This window comes from Bubalus kerabau, chromosome 16 (genome assembly GCF_029407905.1).
Source record: "Bubalus kerabau isolate K-KA32 ecotype Philippines breed swamp buffalo chromosome 16, PCC_UOA_SB_1v2, whole genome shotgun sequence".
NCBI classification, from domain to species: Eukaryota; Metazoa; Chordata; class Mammalia; order Artiodactyla; family Bovidae; genus Bubalus; species Bubalus kerabau.
The window spans coordinates 49,440,076-49,453,561 of NC_073639.1; the positions used below are offsets into that span (position 1 = coordinate 49,440,076).

The 13,486-nt window shown below is 42.2% G+C and overlaps 1 protein-coding gene across 6 annotated transcripts in view; it reads right to left on the reverse strand.

Moving 5' to 3' along the window:
* The window catches only part of SFSWAP (splicing factor SWAP), an 80,381-nt gene that overhangs the window by 5,374 nt on the left and 61,521 nt on the right, over nucleotides 1-13,486 (reverse strand). For 3 of the 6 annotated variants that reach the window (XM_055550688.1, XM_055550686.1, XM_055550690.1), the window contains 2 exons: nucleotides 10,060-10,215; nucleotides 8,702-8,827 (listed from right to left, as the gene is read on the reverse strand). In XM_055550688.1, the coding sequence (XP_055406663.1) occupies nucleotides 8,702-8,827; nucleotides 10,060-10,215 (282 nt within the window). The other 3 variants (XM_055550689.1, XM_055550687.1, XM_055550691.1) reach the window with 3 other exon arrangements.

Consider the following 13,486-nt stretch of genomic DNA (forward strand, 5'->3'; position numbering starts at 1 on the left):
TCTCATTGGCAAAAGAATGTGTTGATTGTAATGGTTCCTACTTTGATTATATGCTGTATGAATCTGCCTTCATACAGTTTAGGCTTTCTCCTGTTAACCGATACCTGAGTTGTTGCCAATTTTGGCAATTACGAATCTCAAGTGGGCATTTGCGGGCAAATGTTTATGGGGAGTGGACACCTGGGACTAGCAGAGTTGGGCCATGGAGCAGTATATGTGGAACCCTGTAAGAAACCGCCAAACTGTTTCCCAAGTGCTGTACCACCCTGCCCCCGCCCTGCAGCTACGTCTCAGGATTACGGCTGCTCACACGCTTGTCGACATTTGCTACGTTAATACCGGGCTTGCTTATTTCCGGCTATTCCTGTCAGTGTAAAGAGCATTGCATTGTGGTTTTAATCTGCATTTCACTAACAGATGACTAATGAAGCTAAGCATCTTTTTATACCCTATCTTCACTGGCTATTTAAATATATTATTTTTCTCATGCACAGTATTTATTAGTTGTTTATTTATCAAGAGAAACTATTCCGTAGCCCAGATATTCATGGTTCATACTTTAGGAACACAGATTAAGTGACTAACTACCACAGAACTCAACCCAAAGAAATCCTTTACATTCCCAAATCACTCTGCACTCTGAAAGACACCAGCCTTCCTCATCTCCTCCAGATCTTTTATGGAATCACAATTTGTGTAGGAAACCGCATATGCCTTCTTTCCTGATTCACCCACAGCAAACTTAAGAGAAAAACTCAACTCCCAGGCACACAGTAAATGCTCCAGCAATATCAAGTCGCAGATGCTTGACCAGAAGGCTGTGCATCCAAGCGCCCATCAGAGAACTGGAAGCCATGGTAGTTTTTCTCCCTGACAGCTCAACAACAACGTCCTTCCAGACTGATGGAGATGAGGACCTTAAATATATTCTGTCATGAAACATCTTTTCAGGCAGTCTGCCCCTTTTCTATGGGGTTGTCTTTTTGGTATTGACACAGGCCTTTGTCAAAGATACACACTGCAAATATTTCTCCCCATCTGGGGCCTGTCAATGCAGTTTCTTAACTGTGCCTTTTGAATGAAATTTTTAATTTCAATGAAGTCAAATTTATAATCTTTTCTTCTTATGGTGGAATTTTCTATATCCTCAAGATTCTCTGTCACTTCATTAAATGTATTCTCCTTATTTTCTTAAAAAAAAAAAAAAAAAACCAAACAACAACACACAGAATGGTTTCAGTTTTCACATTTAGGTCTGTGATACATCTTAAGTTAAACTTGGTATATGGGGTACAGGTCACTGTTCTTCCATTTTGATATCCAGTTATTCAAGCAAATTTTGTTGAAAAGACTTTCCTCACTGCACTGTTTTGGCTCTTTACCTCTTAAAGGTGTACAGTACATACTGTCTGATTGATGAAGCTTTCTAGTAAGTCTTGAATTCGTAGTAAAAGTCCTCCAATTTAGCTTTCAAAGTTTTTTTTCTTTTCTTTTCTAATTTTCCTTTTGTTTGTGGCTGCGCCGGGTCTTTGTTGCCACATGCGGGCTTTTCTCTACTTGGGCGAGCAGGGGCTACTCTCTCGTGGAGGAGCAGGCTTGTGGCTTCTCTTGTTGTGGAGCATGGGCTCTAGAGCGTGAGCTTCAGCAGCTGTGGCTCGTGGAGTTAGTGGCCCTGTGGCATGTGGGATCTTCCTGGACCAGGGGTTGAACCCGTGACTCTGGCAATGGCAGTAGGACTCTCAACCACTGGACTACCAGGGAAGTCCTCAAGGTTGTTCTGACTGCTAGTCAGTTTGCCAATACCTACAAGAAGCCCATGAGAGCTTTGATTGGGACTGTATTGGATCTACAGGTCAATTTGTGAAGAGCATCTGACTAATACCGACCCTTCCAATCCATGAATACGGAGTTTCTCTCCATTTCTTTAAGTTTCCTAAACATTTTCTCTGAAATGTTTTATGGTTTTTCATTGTAGAAAGATCTTACATGTTTCCTTCCACTAATCCATATGTAGTTTGCTTTTCTGATACTGTTATGGATGGTATTGCTTTTAACTTCATTTTTTAATTGTTTTATGCTGCTGCTGCTAAGTTGCTTCAGTCGCGTCCGACCCTGTGCGACCCCATTGGTGGCATCCCAGGGATGGCAGCCCACCAGGCTCCCCCGTCCCCGGGATTCTCCAGGCAAGAACACTGGAGTGGGTTGCCATTTCCTTCTCCGATGCATGAAAGTTCAGTGAAAGTGAAGTCGGTCAGTTGTGTCCGACTCTTAGCGACCCCATGGATTGCAGGCCACCGGGCTCCTCCGTTCATGGGATTTTCCAGACAAGAGTACTGAAGTGGGGTGCCATTGCCTTCTCCGTGTTTTATGCTAGTATACAGAAATAAGAGGTTCCTTAAGATTTTACATAATTATGTAAGAAGATAGTTTTACATTTTCCTTTGCAATCTTTATGCCTTCTATTTCTTTTTCTTGCCTTACTGTCATGGCTATGAATTCTATTACACAGCAGACACCCTGGCCTTGTCTCTAATCTCAGAGGAAGGCACTAGGAAGTGTGATGTTAGTTGCAGATTTTTCAAAGATGCCCTTCATGAATTCCCTGGTGGTCCAGTGGTTAGGACACCACCTTTTCACTGTCGAGGGCCAGGGTTCAATCCCTGGTTAGGGAACTAAGTTCCCGAAAGCTGCTGGGTGCAGCAAAAAATAAAATCGGATGGAAAAGATTTCCTTCTATTCCTGCTTTTGCCAAAAATACCGCCCCCCCACCTCCATTTTTCTTTTTAATGAATGGGTGATCAACTGTGTCAAATACTTTTTTCTGCATCCATTGAGATGTTGTATGATTCTCTTCATTTATTTTGTCAACACTGTGAATTACAACGACTGGTTTTTGAATGTTAAAGAACTCGGCAGTTCTGAGACAAATCCCATTTGGTCCCGATGTATTAGTTATTATCCTTTTAGTAAACTGCTACACTCAAATCAGCTAACATTTTGTTAAGAATGTTTGCACTTATTTTCCTGAGAATATTAGTTCATGACTACATCTACACCCCCTGACAAAATACACTCCACACCACACAGATGTGCACACACCTGGCCATCTGCTTCAGGGTGGGCTCATGAAGTGTTCTCTCTTCTGTTTCCTTTGAAGTGTCTATAAAACTGGCGTTCTTCTTTTTCTTGAATGTTTGTTAGACTCTACTGATAGAAGTCATCTGGGCCTGAGTTTTTCGGAAGTTTTAAATTATAAATGAAATCCCTTTAGCAGGTATGGAACTATTTAGACTTTCCATTTCTTCTGTTGTCCATTTGTTGTTTGTTTCTTTCAAGGAAATTTGTCCATTTCACCTAAATTGTTAAGTTTATTGGCATGGTATTTATTTCCTTATTATTCTTTTAATATCTACTGAGTCTTTCATTCTTGATCAATCTAAAAACAGACTAATCAATTAAAAAAATCATTTTCAAAGAACCATCATTTGGTTTTACTATTTTCGTCTGTGAGTCTGTTTTCTGTTTTGTTGATTTCTGATCTTACTTTTATTACTTCCTTGCTTCTACTTACTTTTGGTTTAGTTTGTTCTTCTTTTTTCTAGCTTAAGACAGAAGATTAGATCACATTTTTTAGACTTTGCTCTTTTTTAAATATAAACATTTTAAGCTAGTAACTTCTTTCTGAGCACAATTGCACCCCACAGACTTGAGTGTCACATTTTCATTATTATTCATTTCAAACTATTTTCTACTTTCTCTTGTAATTTCTTCTTTGACCTATGGGTAATTTTCAAATATGTTAATTTTCAAATATTTGGGATCTTTCCAGATATCCTTTTACAGATTTTTATACTTAAAGTCGGCCTTCCTAGGTGGTGCTAGTAGTAAAGAACCCGCCTGCCAATGCAGGGACATAAGAGACGCAGGTTCAATCCCTGGGTTGGGAAGATCCCCTGAAAGAGAACATGGAAACCCAATCCAGTATTCTTGGCTGGAGAATCCCATGGACAGAGGAGCCTGGAGGGCTGCAGTCCATGGGGTTGCACAGAGTCGGACACGACTGAGCAACTTAGCACGCACACACACTTAGTCATGTGGTCGGAAGACACACTCTGTGTTATCTGAACCTCTTGTTATCTGAACGTACTGGCACTAATTCAGTGGTACAGAGAATGGTCTAGCTTGGTGACTGACCCGAGCACGTCATGAGAGTGTACACGCTTCACCGCAGAGCGTAGTGTTTAGGTGGTTAATGCTGCTGTTCACATTTGTTGCATCTGTACTGTTATACTTCCTGCCTTTTTTCCCTTTAATTCTTTCAGTTTCTGTTTCAAGTATTTTAAAGATTTTATTCAACGCTCACATTTAAAACATTATGTGCTCATGAAGAACTGATCCCTTCATCATTATGAAAAGGCCTTCTTAATTTCTAGCACCACTGCTTCAAGTCTATGTGGTCTCCTATTAAAACAGCCATATCGCCTTTCTTATTAGCCCTGTATGGTGTATCTTTTTTCAGTCTTTTAGATCTCAAAGTCTTTGTGTATTTCAAGTGTCCCTTAAGCAGCTTAGTATTAGGTTTCGCACTTTAATGTAGTCTAAATTTCTGCCTTTTAACTAGAGCTTTTAGTCTACTTACATTTAATGTAATTATTTGTACAGATGGTGTTAACAATCCCTTTTGCCTTCCAGTTGTCTATTTGTTCTTTTCCCTTCCCCTCCCCACTTTTCTGCTTTCTTTTGCATTAATAAAGCATTTTAATGTTCTCTTTAACAGTCTCTATTAGAGTTTTAGCCTTTCTTAATTGGTTGCTCTACGGAATTATGATATACAACCTTTAACAGTCATAGTCTACAATGAATTAATAACATCTCATGTATGATGTAACCCATTCCAGTGTTCTTGCCTGGAGAATCCCAGGGATGGCGGGGCCTGGTGGGCTGCTGTCTATGGGGTCGCACAGAGTCAGACACGACTGAAGCAACTTAGCAGCAGCAGCATGTATGATTTAAGAACTGTAGAACAGCAGTATATTCCCACTCACTCGATAAACATTTACTGATGTGCTCAGAGCAGTGCTGAGCTGGAGGAATTCAGTGCTAACCACCCCCTCCCCAATCAATCACTAACTATTTACTGTTATAAAGTAACGGGGACTTCCTGTTGGAGTATATGGTAATATGATTTGGCTAAACATTTTCATGAATTTTACTTTAAAAAATACTCACTCTGCCCAAATTTAGATTTCTAAACACTCACTAAAAGGAACCATGATTCCTAGGAGAAATGACTGACCCCAGGTCCGAGGTAGGGGAAGCACCAGCTAAACCTAGACTATCTTGGGTCAAAAGTGACAAAGTGCTCAAGGAACAATGGGGTCAAATGTGAGACAATGTCACCATCAAATGGAATATAATGGCAATGGATTATTATGCAACCAATATAAAACAAATTCCCCAAACCCCAATCCACAATGATACTAAACAAAGGGTGGGGTGTCTTTAGAGAAAAAATGAGGAGAAAGCCGATGGCAGCAGACATTCACACTGTGCAGCGCCGCCCACAGACTACCTGCCAGTTCAACGAGGAAAAGGCAAAAGCAAGTGCAACCTTAACCAAGCCATCAAACTCAGAGTCACCAGTAACGGGGCAAAGGGACACGTGTGCATCTGTGTGACACCGTGGGGGCCACACAGCATCATTTATACAGTATACAGTACTCTTGCCCCAGATACTTAACAGCAACACAGCCAAGAGGACAAAGAAAGACAAACCCAGAGTGTGGGGTCTTCAATGACCTGGACTGGCCTGGACTCGTGTAAGTCATGAAATACACACATAGAAAGGTGGGAGGGAGGGAGAGGAAGAGAGAGGAAAGCAAATGTCGGAAAAACATTAACAGTGAATTGAGCTACAAGCTTCACGCAGATGGCTGTTCACTGTACTATTTCTAAATAAATTAAAAACTTTCTAGTAAGTTAAAATTAAAAAAAAAAAAAAAAAGTCAGCGAAAGAAGCATTGCATTCAATGATCAGCTTGTAGGAATAATCCTTCAAATCTGGGAGGAGGCACTTTCCCCTCAGTTGGGGGACCTGATGGGATTAGTCACCCTGACTTGGTGCATAATTAGATACCTGCTACTGTGCTGAAGCAGAGACCCCCTTCTCCACCCCAGCAGCTACTCTGAGTAGAAGGACAGAGGGAACAGCCTGACTGTTGGGTTTATATAACTTGCCCGCTAAAAAAACATATTCTGGACCTAGAGACAACTCTAGGTTTGTCATAGCTTTTCTTCTAAGGAGCAAGCGTCTTTTAATTTCATGGCTGCAGTCACTTATCTGCAGTGATTCTGGAGCCCAGGAAAAGAAAGTCTGTCACTGTTTCCATTGTTTCCCCATCTATTTGCCATGAGGTGATGACAAACCTAGATAGATTAAAAAGCAGAGACATTACTTTGCTGACAAAGGTCTGTCTAGTCACAGCTATGGTTTTCCCAGTAGTCACGTATGGATGTGAGAGTTGGACGATAAAGAAAGCTGAGTGCCAAAGAATTGATGCTTTTGAACTGTGGTGTTGGAGAAGACTCTTGAGAGTCCCTTGGACTGCAAGGAGATCAAACCAGTCCATCCTAAAGCAAATCAGTCCTGAATATTCATTGGAAGGACTGATGCTGAAGCTTCAATACTTTGGCCACCTGATGCGAAGAACTGACTCAATAGAAAAGACCCTGATGCTGGGAAAGATTGAAGGCAGGAGGAGAAGGGGACGACAGAGAATGAGATGGTTGGATAGCATCACTGACTCAATGGATCTGAGTTTTAGCAAGGTCCAGGAGTTGGTGATGGACAGGGAAGCCTGGTGTGCTACAGTTCATGGGGTGGCAAAGAGTCAGACGTGACCGAGTGACTGAACTGAACTGGGAGACAACTCAGTTTATAATCACCACCATGAAATCGACCAGTAATCATGCACATGTTCAACTCTTCTGGGTTCCCCCTGAATCCACCACTGCCCACAGACCCTCAGAGTCAGGTCACAGGATTAATCCCATCCACCAGGGCAGGGCAGCTGGGCCCTGTAGTGGGATGAATCTTGACTTCTTTTGTCTGACTTAAAGTTCCGATGATAACACAAGCTCTGATGAATCCTAATATAATTACCATAGTCTGAAGTGATAGCTCTTTTAATGCAAGGGCTAATTTTGAGGGTAAAGCAAGAACTCTTGTTAGGAGAGATTTTCGGCTACAAGGAATTAATTTTAGACCATGCCCTTTACATATACCAAGGGTGATAATAAATTTCAAATGTCAATTACTTGCATAAGGAATAAAATTTAAAATGGACTTCACTTTTCAACATGTTATCCTGGAACAGTCACGTACGCTTAGTGAGGGATTTCTAAGGCACAAAATGAAATTTATAAACAGACGGAATGAGCCTGTACATGAAGCCTTTGCTGAAATATATTAGCTTCACAGCTCCTTTCTGATTTTTCTGTTTTTTCTGTTTTAAGAAAATGAGATGACATTTTATCATTTAATGAACGATCACATAACTAGCCAGACTGCAGGAACATTATTTGGCTAGCAATGCCTTTTAGAACTCTTCCTGTTAAGGGCAGGGCTGATGGAGGCGGGTCTCTGAGGCAGGTTTGCGTGATGGTTGGGTTCATTTGCCCAAGAATGGCCGACACCTGAAATTCAGATCTGTCCTCTGGAAGGCTCCAGAAGGTTCTGGAACTCTGGATGTCCTGACACACACACAAACACTAAGCAGCATAGCCTCATGCAATCTGAGACTACGATGGGCAACAATGGCATCCTGCCTGTTTCTGGACGCCTCAGTCGCTGGGACAGCAATACTCCTGTCCACCTACAACAGCTGGGGCCTGCTTAATTCCAGAGCCAGGGCACAAAAAACAACAAGCCTCATTTCTGGGGCAAATGGAAATACAGAAGCCAAGTGACTTAAAGTATTCCAGTGGCATAACCCACACTGGACGGGATGGTCTCCAGATGGCAATGCTTAGCTGAGAGGGAAACGCCCACTGGTCCACCAGCCACCAGCCCTGCTCCTGACTTGGATTCTCTGTCTTCTCAAGTCAGTGGTGGTACTGGGGTCTCTGGTGGCAGAGGTCAGCCCTAGAGCTCTCTCCCTGGGAGCGAGAGCGGGGGCCCTGGCTTGCTGAGTGTCAGAGGCCCAGACCAGGGGCGGCGGTGATGTGGGAACCTGGCTCCCTCACCCTCCTCAACAGACAGGTCTCTTCCAGTGGTCAAGGGGTCAGAGGACGGACCCTGTCCCTGCTCTCAGGCCCACTCCTGGGAGCCGAAGCTGGGGCCTGGTCCTGAGCAGCAGGGACCTACTTGAGACTTGAACTTCTGATTTTCCTTGTCACTCATCCCTACTGTCCTTTCCCTTCTTGACAGGTAGAGGATAAGGTGCTGTGTGTGGGGGGTCCAGAGGAGCACCTAGACTTGGGGAAAATGGAGGTCCCACGACCCACTGCAAAGACAGATGGTCCCTGGCTCTAGCATGGCAAGTTCCCCTCTGCCTGTGAGTTCCAGAGCAGTGGAAACGCTGCCAGGATGACTCAGGAGCAAAGTAACTGCTTCCCTGGTTCCCGACAGCTCTGTGCTGTGGATGTGGAAGCCCCACCTTCCCAGTACAGGTCCCACGTCTGCGAAAGCTTGGTTGCCTACCTGGACCGGGTCCGCTTCCTGCTGACTCCAGGGCTGTTACTCATCCGGTAGGCGGTGGGGACGCTCCTGTCCTCCCGTCGTCTCTCGGGGGAGTGCGCTCGTCTTCGAGGGGACCGGGACCGGGACCTGGGCAGAGGAAGGTGGGAGTTTCAGTCCTCTGGGTGTGGGGGCAGGGGAGCACCTCCACCACTGAGGTGGCGGCCAGCCCTGGCCTGTCCTCTGAGGCCCGCCCCCAGCCTCCCTACTCTGCCGACCCAGAACGGGATCCAGGCTCAGGGGCAGAGTGCTTGTCACGCCAGTGCTCAACTTCTAACCGGGGCACAACTCATGCTGAGGCTGGAGCCATGTGCTCTTGGCCAGCAGCGGCCAGCTCCCCGACTGGGCGTCTCCCTGCGGGTCTTGGTGGACGCAGGCCTGCTGCTGCTCTTCCTCCCTCTTGCCTTTGCCCTAAAAAGTTCAGCTCACTGATATTTCTATCAAAATTAGGGACGGAAAGGCATTGAGACTCTAGTGAGTTTTTCTACTTGTTCTGAATACTGGCAAGAGGAAGAAACTAAACAGAATAAAGTTAGAAGGTGACTTGCAATTTCTCCTGTGTGCACTCATCTTATGGGCTCTTAACATGAAGAACAGGCTGCAGGCCCACTGGCAGGAAGCCTAAACCTTCAATCCAATTCAGACCATGCCATTCCCGTGAAAATTTCGGCTAAATCATTTGTTTCTGAGATTTCTAATGTTTTACTCTCCCCTTTCCTGTGCCTGGAAAAGGACTATTCTATTCATGCAGTGTCCCACAGACACCAGCACATAGAGCTCCAACTCCAGACCCTCACCTGTGGGGTCAGGTCCTTAAGAAGAGACCTTTAATAATGGGGTTAGGACTCTTATTTAAGTTTTTTGTCCATTCAGTGAAAATACTATTTTGGGGAAATCTGAAATAAGCAGATATCTGAGCAAAAAAAAAAAAAACAAAAACCCAAAACCAAAACAATTTATTTCTGTTCTGTTTCTATGACAACACACTCAAAACCAATGTAAAGAAGAGATGTTTTGATTTTGTCATCTAAAAATATTCTACACTGAATCATTCCAGTTACAACCAAACCTCCCAAACAACACACATGGTTGTTGCAAAGATCAGCCTGTAATCACATTCCACCCTCTGTGTCATGGAGAAAACCCTGAGTCATTCCTGAAAAAACACCACAACCACAGAATGAACCTGCTCCGGGATCAACTCCCCTTGACTCTGGGGCTCCTCCCACACAACTGCTTCTCAGCTTATACAGCGGTTTTGATTTTCCAGACCTTTCCTAAGATTTAAGTAACAGATTACAAAGGTGAGGTCAGTCAGACACCTTGACATTTTACCAGGTTTCCCCTCAAAAGAGCTCCAGGAGGCAAATCTGCTCGTGGTCGAAGCTGCCTGATAACTGTCCCGCTCTGCTGCTGCTGCCACTGCCGAGCTGCTCTGACAAGGCTCCGTGCTCAGTGTCCCTGGGGAGGCTGTGGGTCTGTGATATGGAGGTACACACTTCACATTCAGAATAAAATGTGCTGAGCTGGGCAGCACTAGAACCCTGAAAAAGGGCTCTGCTTAATCAAAACTATCACACCTATGGAACGCTCAGACGCAGAATTCTACAATAAACTCAACAATCAGGAAAATGGATTAGTTTTTAATGTTTGCAAATTCGTAACTTTGAAATACAATACCATTTAGCGGTGGCTATGAGTATTAGATTTCTTTAAAGTGAAGAGGCTGTTACCAGTAGATTTCAAGTTATCTGGGAAAAAAGCCCATCTCAGAATTATGGGCCGTGAGCTATGCCAGATAACACTTGGGTTTTATTTTGATTAAAGAAGCTCTAATGTTTTTATTCTATTAAGTAGGCTGTTAATATTGCTACCACGACACAGTTCAAGAAACAGGAATTCCATTCTTTCCTTAAATCATCTGTATAACGTGACCAGAGGCCTTCTTATAGAGATGCAATAGTCTGAATTCAAAAAACTTCAAGCATAATGCAACTTGGATATTTTTTTCTTAATAATAATAACAGTTTTTGTCAAATAAAAGCATAAGGAAACCTTTTGTCTGAATGATGAGATATTTATAAATAGCTGCTTCTACCAGCGTTTAACCACGTCTGCGACCCACTTCTTCACTCCTGTTACTTCACTGCTCACAGGTCCTCATGGAACCCAACGAGTGTCACTGGTGCCCTGGCAGCAAGGATCTGGCACCAACTGGCTTGAATAACCAAGAGGATCCCAGGTTTTACTTCTTTTAGCTTTTGAACTGTGGACCCAACTTCACTCACAAATCCTTCCTCCTCTCCCGAGGGGCTAGTGTCTCCACAGCTTTTCTCCCCAACACTATTATCAATGGCTGTGGCCCGTCTGGGGTTACGACTCACTTCCTGGAAACCAGCATGTGAACTGTCTCCTCGTGGGAACATCAGTGGCCCCACGTTCCTTCCAAGATCAGGATCAGGAGATAAACCACTCACTCAGTGACTAGATATGCAGTTTATCAGGGGAAGAAGTGAGGAATTACAAATTTCAAACTAAAATATGACCCCAATTTGGCCCACCTGAGTTCTTTTTGAACATTAAATGTAACTGTTATAAAAGCCACGTTAACCTCCAGCCTCTCCTTGAGTGAAAGCCCTGAGGGAACTTTACTTCAGGAAGTGACACAAGGGCCCATTATCCTCCACAGAGAACACCCCAAAATGTGGGGGTGCGGAGTTCTACCTAGAAACCTCCCCTTAGACACAAACTAACCAATGAAATGACACCACAGGTGATCTTATTAAAAGCTTTACAAATAAATTGAATTTCAAGCTTTAGTCTCATTGAGTTTAGTTTTAAAATACCTAAACTGTTAAAACTGGATTTTAATTTTAGGCAGTAAATTGCATGAGTACATCTTTATCCCATTAAGATATAAAACCTAATGTGATATAAAAGCAGAAAACAACAGAGAAAGAAGTCTTATACTTTAATCAATGTTGATTTAAAAGACACTAAATACTGCCTTGCGGTAATCACTGTGCTTTCTGAGAAGCAACAGACTGATTTCCAAAACTAAAGATTTTTCTATGACTAATTCACCTTTGGAGAGCCCGAGTCATCAATAATTTAGACATATTTGATAAATGGGACTTCAACCACACAAGCGTTAATATATTAACATAAAAATTACTTATGATAGTAAAGCTTTTTAATCTTAACTTTCTACATTTTACATAGGACTTTAGTAATTTAATATACAAAAGAAAATATATTTCAACTGTAGCATCCTACCCCAAGCAGAAATATTAACAAAAGTCATTTTACTTGAAGCTGGCAGTAGTCTTTTTAAAACAATCGATTAAATTGTGTCAGGCCCAAGAAACAGTCTGATATATCCTATGTAGACATTATGTCTGTAATGGGTTATTCTATCTGAAAAGACAGTTAAAGAAATAATTATGATAGTTATCATTAGCAACCTCAATATTTTGGTTAAAACTTAATTTTTTTCTTTTACATTTCAAACAATTCATATTACCAAGAACACCAACCTCCCTCATTTCATAACTGCTGCATTCGAAATTCAGTTGGGTCCCTAGAAATTATTAATGTGAGCTTGGATTAAGAAAGCAGGTCTATAACCAGCTTAGAAAAATATATAGTTTTATCAGATAAAACTCACTCTTCTCAGAAATAAGAGCTGAGGCAGGATCCTACTTGGTGAAGGTAACTTATGTCCCTGGGACCCAGAGACCAACCACAGGACAGCTGGGCTCCTCCATACATCCAATCAGACCTGAAACCCACTTCAGCGCCCTGAGCTCAGAGGTGGTCTGATTTCAAGCAGCATCACTGTCACATACAAGCTTTCAAGGCAAAACTTCCTGGACAAATACTTTGAAGGTTTTGTTTTCTAATATTATTTTTAAAAAACAATTTATAATAAGTTGCACTTTGCCTTGATACTTTATTTAAGCTGTAAAATCAATCACCAAAGATCTGCTGATTTAACTTAAGTCAGCTGATTTAACTAAAATTAACTGAAAGTATCATATAGAGATTACTGTGTGTGTGTGTGTCTTAGTTGCTTAGTTATGTCCGACTCTTTGGGACCCCATGGACTGTAGCCTGCCAGGCTCTTTTGTCAATGGAATTCTCCAGGCAAGAATACTGGAGTGGGTCGCCATTTCCTTCTTCATAGATACTACTGAGATTTTTTTATAAGTTTGAGAATTATGAGAATACTCAGCTCTCTTTACACATAAAATACTTTGTTGGTAAAATTAAGGTAAAATTGTCGGCCTGCCATCACAGAACTCATGTTAACCATTTTTTAATCTTTTTCTTTAACTGAAAATTGTACACTAAGGATTAGGATTTTGCTTCTTGCACTTGTCAGCACTGAATGCATGAAAACAATATAAAATACACTTGCATATAAAATATGTAAGTCTAAACAATATAAAATACACTTGCATATAAAATATGTAAGCCTATTCTAAAATAAAAGCTATTTTAAAAATACTAACATAATATACACAATGACTTACTCTACTATAGTCAATAAAAACCATGGAAATCCTAGAGAGCTGAAATTCCAAGTATTTCATGAACACTTCTAGTTCTGAACAGACCAACCTGGGGAAAAGTCTGTGGCCATTAGGTCTGACCAGATGGGTTCACCTAAGAACCAGACACCCACACCTACTGTTTGTGCTCAGCATGCACCACGAAAACCAACTCATTTCTTACATAAGAAGCGAT